The sequence below is a fragment of the Sprattus sprattus genome (genome assembly GCF_963457725.1).
Source record: "Sprattus sprattus genome assembly, chromosome: 21".
NCBI classification, from domain to species: domain Eukaryota; kingdom Metazoa; phylum Chordata; class Actinopteri; order Clupeiformes; family Clupeidae; genus Sprattus; species Sprattus sprattus.
Window position 1 is genome coordinate 1,995,631 of NC_137919.1, and position 7,500 is coordinate 2,003,130.

Sequence of the window (7,500 nt, forward strand, 5' to 3'; positions counted from 1 at the left end):
CTGCACTCTTATCACAATGTGCTGAGGTCACATCTGGCCATCTAAGACCAGGGTAACTCTAGGTCACCCGAGATACTAGGGTAATATCTCTCAGGACATGAACTCTTGCATAATAAACACACACACACCCACACACCCACACACATAGACCGACCCCCATCTCTCTCTGTTTCTCTCTCTCTCTCTCTCTCTCTTTCTCTCTCTCTCTCTCTCTCTCTCTCTCTCTCTCTCTCTCTGACTCACTCACTCACTCACTCACTCACTCACTCACTCTCTCTCTCTCTCTCTCTCTCTCTCTGACTCACTCACTCACTCACTCACTCTCTCTCTCTCTGACTCACTCACTCACTCACTCACTCACTCACTCACTCACTCTCTCTCTGACTCACTCACTCACTCACTCACTCACTCACTCACTCACTCACTCACTCACTCACTCTCTCTCTCTCTGACTCACTCACTCACTCACTCACTCTCTCTCTCTCTGACTCACTCACTCACACAGACAGGCACACAAAGGTAAACACTCACAGAAGGACCTTGTGACCCTGACAGGCCACCATCTCCCTTGTCTCCCTTCAGTCCGTTGACGCCCTAGTGACAAGAACACAGACAAGAAACAGGAAATGACACGGCGCATCTGTGGCTTCCTGCAAGTATCCTCTCATTCTCTCAAACTAGCGCATCACGCTAATCATTCATTGGATGTGATGGATGGATGTGAGGCAGAGGCAGACGGGGGTTGGTCTTTACCGGGAGACCAGGCAGTCCCATCGAGCCCTTATCGCCTGAGATCCCCGGCATGCCCATGTCTCCTTTGGAGCCCTTCAGACCCTGGGGGGGGGGGGAGACGGAAATGTTTCGTTTTAAAAGCTGTCAAGAATCTATAGGCCTATTGAACAAAAAAATAAGTAAGTAAGTAAGTAAGACTTTATTTATAGCACATTTCGCACATAAAATCAATAAAAGCAAGCAGCAGGAGCAATAAAATAATGGTCAACATCGTATCAGAACCTGATGTTCCGATAGGCTTAAAAAAACTTTTTTTTTTTTTTCCCAAGATGAAAATCTCTTTTATTCCCATGCAGAACTGGTCCTTCTCACCCTCTCTCCGTCCAGTCCAGGCAGGCCAGGAGCGCCCTGGTCACCCTAAGAAGGAGAGAGAGAGAGCAGGGTGTGAGTCTGAGCATCTCTATAGCGGATCGCTAATACACATCACCTTACTATCAGGCAATACGTTTGGAGTTAGGGAAATGGCTGGAAAGGTTGAGAAAGGTTTAAGCTGTAGAAACACTGGTTTAGACCCTGATGAACGTAGAGAGTGTGTGTGGGTATGGCTATGTGCGTGTGTGTGTGTATGGCTATGTGCGTGTGTGTGTGTGAGTGTGTGTGTGTATGTGGCTGTGTGTCTGTGTGTGTGTATGCGTGTGTGTGTGTGTGTGTGTGTGTGTGTGTGTGTGTGTGTGTGTGTGTGTGTGGCTGCCGCTACCTACCTTAAGGCCTGGTGGTCCCAGAGGCCCAGGAGGGCCCGCGGGTCCCTGATGTAAAAGAGGAAGACTTTAATCACCATCATCATCATCATCATCATCATCACCATCACCATCATCATTTAACACACACAAACACACACACACACACACACACACACACACACACACACACACACACACACACACAAACACACACACACACACACACACACACACACACACACACAAACACACACACACACACACACACACACACACACACACACACACACACACACACACACACACACACACACACATCCTCATCATCTCCACTCTTAGAAGAAAAGGGCTTTTTGGCTTGTTCCCACAAAATTGTCTGTCCTACTTTCTAATTATGATCTTTACGGCTCTGAAGAATGCTAATAGGTTCCTTTTAGGAATATGGTTCCTGTTTCTTTTAGAACTAAAGAACCTTTTGCCAGTAATCCATTCTTGGTGTGACTGTGAGACTCAGGGTTCTACACTGCATATACCTGCGGAGACCTACCTAGGAATCTCACTTGTCAAAATATCATTCGACAATGATTCTGGACTGATAATCCAACGGATTGTGTGTGTGTGTGTGTGTGTGTGTGTGTGAGTGTGAGTGCATTTGAAAGAACCTTTTTTTTCTAAGAGTGTGAAATGCTGACTCTTTTCAAATTACAAACTTCATATTTTAGAGATGAATTTCACATGCATTGAAAAACAAAAACCATATCCCTGCCATTTTTGACCACCAGCAAAACACATATATACGTATTTGACCACAAGCAAACACACACATATATTTGACCACAAGCAAACACACACATATATTTGACCACAAGCAAGCACACACATATTTTAGGGGAAGTAGGACCACATGATTAGGAAGTCACTGAGGAATGACAAATAATGAGGAAAACTGCAGTGGTGATCTTGAGAACACAACACACACACACACACACACACACACACACACACACACACACACACATACACACACACACACACACACACACCACAGACACTTCCAGACATGCACACACACACCACAGATACCTTCAGGCACATGCACACACATGCCAATCACACACACACACTGAACACACATGCACACACACACACACACACACACACACACACACACACACACACACACACACACACACACACACACGGACAAGAAGTCATTAGTGCTCGAGCATGCCTTAAAGGGAGCCAGTCAGCATTTTCCAACTGTGTGTGTGTGTGTGTGTGTGGGGGTGTGTGTGTGTGTGTGTAGGTAGCAGACACAGTTCATAAGAGGATTGCATAACCAGACACACACTCCTCTCTCTGGGCCAGGAGGGTTAGGGTTTCCAGTGTTGGACGCTAAAGAGAACCGTTTAGATATTAAGCTGACCAGTTAGAACCGCTATATTTGATCTAGAACGTCATAAGCTTTTGTTTGCTGTACGTGTATTCATTAACACTGTGCAGCTACCAGAATGAGCCCATAAGGATGTGTGTGTGTGTGTGTGTGTGTGTGTGTGTGTGTGTGTGTATTCATTAACACTGTGCAGCTACCAGAATGAGCCCATAAGGATGTGTGTGTGTGTGTGTGTGTGTGTGTGTGTGTATTCATTAACACTGTGCAGCTACCAGAATGAGCCCATAAGGATGTGTGTGTGTGTGTGTGTGTGTGTGTGCGTGTATGTGTGTGTGTGTGTGTGTGTGTGTGTATTCATTAACACTGTGCAGCTACCAGAATGAGCCCATAAGGATGTGTGTGTGTGTGTGTGTGTGTGTGTGTATTCATTAACACTGTGCAGCTGCCAGAATGAGCCCATAAGGATGTGTGTGTGAGTGTGTGTGTGTGTGTGTGTGTGTGTGTGTGTGTGTGTGTGTGTGTGTGTGTGTGTATTCATTAACACTGTGAGGCTACCAGTATGAGCCCATAAGGATGTGTGTGTGTGTGTGTGTGTGTGTGTGTGTGTGTGTGTGTGTGTGTGTGTGTGTGTGATAAGGTCTAACTCCATCAGTGGCTGTAAGTACTGCAATAATATGCATATTATGTTACCCAGAAAAAAGGTCTTGAAGAACGTTCTGTACTCTGGCTAGAACGGTTAGTTAACCAAAGGGGTTCTTTAATAGCAATGTTGAGTTATAGCATGGAATCATTGGATCCTATCACCCAGTCTCCTTTTACATCCGTTATCTCACTCTAGTTGGCCTCTGAACACACACACACACACACACACACACACACACACACACACACACACACACACACACACACACACACACACACACACACACACACACACACACACACACACACACACACACACACTGAGACACTCCCTTATCTCACTCTAGTTGGCCTCTGAACACACACACACACACACACACACACACACACACACACACACACACACACACACACACACACACACACACACACACACACACACACACACACACACACACACACTGAGACACTCCATTATCTCACTCTAGGTGGCCTCTGAACACACACACACACACACACACACACACACACACACACACACACACTGAGACACTCCATTATCTCACTCTAGGTGGCCTCTGAACACACACACACACACACACACACACACACACACACACACACACTGAGACACTCCATTATCTAACTCTAGGTGGCCTCTGAACTGTAGTATGGCATTAGGACATTATGACGCAGGTGTTGCCTAACACAAGCTGAGTGTTTTTCTGAGCGTAACCCTTCCACACACACACACAGGCACACACATGCACACACAGACACACACACACACACACACACACACACACACACACACACACACAGGCGCACACATGCACACACACACGTACACACAAAAAAACACACACACACCCACAGACACACACACACTCACACACACACACCTGCACACACATGCACACACACACACACACACACACACACACACACACACACACACATAGACACACACGCACACACACACACACTCACACACACAGACACACACCTGCACACACACAAACACACACACACACACACACACACACACACACACACACACACACACACACACACACACACACACACACACACACACACACACACACACACACACACACACACACACATACACTGCAGCTCTTGTGCGGGGGCAACCATTAGACTCAGGACTACAAATGACACACAACACTTAAAACAAAAAAAAACAAGCACACACACGCACATACACACACACACACACACACACACGCACACACTTAAAACAACACTTGGAACAACACTTAGAACAACAGGCACAGACATCACATATGTGTGGAATTAGATGAGGGGTGTGTTTATGATAGAGGTGAGGGGGGGGGGGGGGGGGGGGGTCCATGCCGGGTAGACGTTCAGCACTCGTGACACAGACACAAGGTTAAGATGATGATAAATTACCGTCACTGTAATAGTGGTTATCTTCTGCAGTTGGCCAAGAGAGAGGGGGGGGGGGGAGGGAGAGATAACATTAGCGGTTACACACCCGCCAAAAAGATGTGTGTGAGCTCGCTCTCTGACCGTTCCTCCAGAAAGCAGCCGTGTGAACTACATGTGTGACGTTTGTAATGTTTAACAGACACAGTTGAAGTGTACAGATGCAAACAGATGCTCTGGTGAAGATACAGGACAGGCTGGCTAGACCCCCGCCTGGACGTACACTATCAGTAGCCAGGAGTGGCTAACTTGACCATGGACCTGGCTCAGAGCCTGACCTGAACTCTGAACTGAGAAATGCTAGAATGTGGGCGAGGGATCTGAGACAGCTTGGAGTTTACTCTATGAGTTTACACCATAACACTCTGTGAGTTTACACCATAACACTCTATGAGTTTACACCATAACACTCTATGAGTTTACACCATAACACTCTATGAGTTTACACCATAACACTCTATGAGTTTACACCATAACACTCTATGAGTTTACACCATAACACTCTATGAGTTTACACCATGACACTCTATGAGTTTACACCATAACACTCTATGAGTTTACACCATAACACTCTATGAGTTTACACCATAACACTCTATGAGTTTACACCATAACACTCTATGAGTTTACACCATAACACTATATGAGTTTACACCATAACACTCTATGAGTTTACACCATAACACTCTATGAGTTTACACCATAACACTCTATGAGTTTACACCATAACACTCTATGAGTTTACACCATAACACTCTATGAGTTTACACCATAACACTCTATGAGTTTACACCATGACACTCTATGAGTTTACACCATGACACTCTATGAGTTTACACCATAACACTCTATGAGTTTACACCATAACACTCTATGAGTTTACACCATAACACTCTATGAGTTTACACCATAACACTCTATGAGTTTACACCATAACACTCTATGAGTTTACACCATAACACTCTATGAGTTTACACCATAACACTCTATGAGTTTACACCATAACACTCTATGAGTTTACACCATAACACTCTGTGAGTTTACACCATAACACTCTATGAGTTTACACCATAACACTCTATGAGTTTACACCATAACACTCTATGAGTTTACACCATAACACTCTATGAGTTTACACCATAACACTCTATGAGTTTACACCATAACACTCTATTAGTTTACACCATAACACTCTATGAGTTTACACCATAACACTCTATGAGTTTACACCATAACACTCTATGAGTTTACACCATAACACTCTATGAGTTTACACCATAACACTCTATGAGTTTACACCATAACACTCTATGAGTTTACACCATAACACTCTATTAGTTTACACCATAACACTCTATGAGTTTACACCATAACACTCTATGAGTTTACACCATAACACTCTATGAGTTTACACCATAACACTCTGTGAGTTTACACCATAACACTCTATGAGTTTACACCATAACACTCTATGAGTTTACACCATAACACTCTATGAGTTTACACCATGACCCCCCAAACTGTTGACTTTAGGTTGGGATCGGCCTCACAGGCTCAGGATGATTTGAAACAGCAGGTCATGCTGAGGCCTGTTGATCCATTTTTAACCAACAAAATGCAGATTTCAAAACAATTTAATATCAATAATATCAATTTGAAAACCAGCATTGATGTGTTTCATCACAGTACAGTCATATCATTCAGGTTATAGCTAAACACACTATTTAACCAGTACTTTTGCATTTTAAATGATTCGATTTAAACGTTAACCCTTTCGTCCAGCGTTCATGTTTGTTTGCCCAGAACCATCTGTGTGTTTTCACAGAGACCGCCTCGGTCTTCATCAGTTCCCTGTGGCGGTCATTCTCCATCGACACGTCGTGTCAAACAATCACGTCAACAACGCCAGGGAGAGCTGATAATCAGTCATCCTGCTTTCCACTTTGACAATCAATAACCCTGTTTGACTCACATAGCACAGCAGCAGCTCTGAGGGGAGGGGAGGGGAGGGGTGGAGAGGGGAGGGGAGGGGAGGGGAGGGGAGGGTTAAGAGTGACTGAAGAGCCTGTGGTGGGTGTATGGGGTCTCTGACCTGCAGGGCCTCCTGGATGTTTCCGTTGTAGTCGATGATCTCAGTGATGCCCTGGTCTCCCTTCTGTCCCGGGGGGCCCTGTTTGGGTGAGAGCACATGAGGGACATGAGGGGCATGAGGGTGGCACAGGAGGGACATGAGGGTGGCACAGAGCACACGAGGGACATGAGGGACATGAGGGTGGCACAGAGCACAGGAGGGACATGAGGGACATGAGGGACATGAGGTTTGGGTGGCACAGAGCACTAAAGCTAATTTTGCACGGTGTGATTTATGCTTATCTGTGTGTGTGTGTGTGTGTGTGTGTGTGTGTGTGTGTGTGTGTGTGTGTGTGTGTGTTTTTACTACAGGGTAGAGGACAGTGTCTCATGTGTCTCTGTGCGTCTGCCTTCTCCACTGCTTTCATCCTGCCTGCCCGGCTCTTGTGCAGG

At 45.4% G+C, this 7,500-nt stretch overlaps 1 protein-coding gene across 1 annotated transcript in view; it reads right to left on the reverse strand.

The window, feature by feature from the left end:
• col25a1 (collagen type XXV alpha 1 chain) overlaps positions 1–7,500 on the reverse strand; it is a gene marked incomplete at its 3' end in the record, with an annotated part of 249,224 nt that overhangs the window by 17,504 nt on the left and 224,220 nt on the right. The window contains exons 22-27 of the mRNA XM_080860200.1: positions 7,070–7,147; positions 4,942–4,965; positions 1,494–1,538; positions 1,105–1,149; positions 754–834; positions 532–594 (exon numbers count right to left, since the gene is read on the reverse strand). Of these exons, the coding sequence (XP_080716326.1) occupies positions 532–594; positions 754–834; positions 1,105–1,149; positions 1,494–1,538; positions 4,942–4,965; positions 7,070–7,147 (336 nt within the window). The remainder of the gene's footprint in view (positions 1–531; positions 595–753; positions 835–1,104; positions 1,150–1,493; positions 1,539–4,941; positions 4,966–7,069; positions 7,148–7,500) is intronic.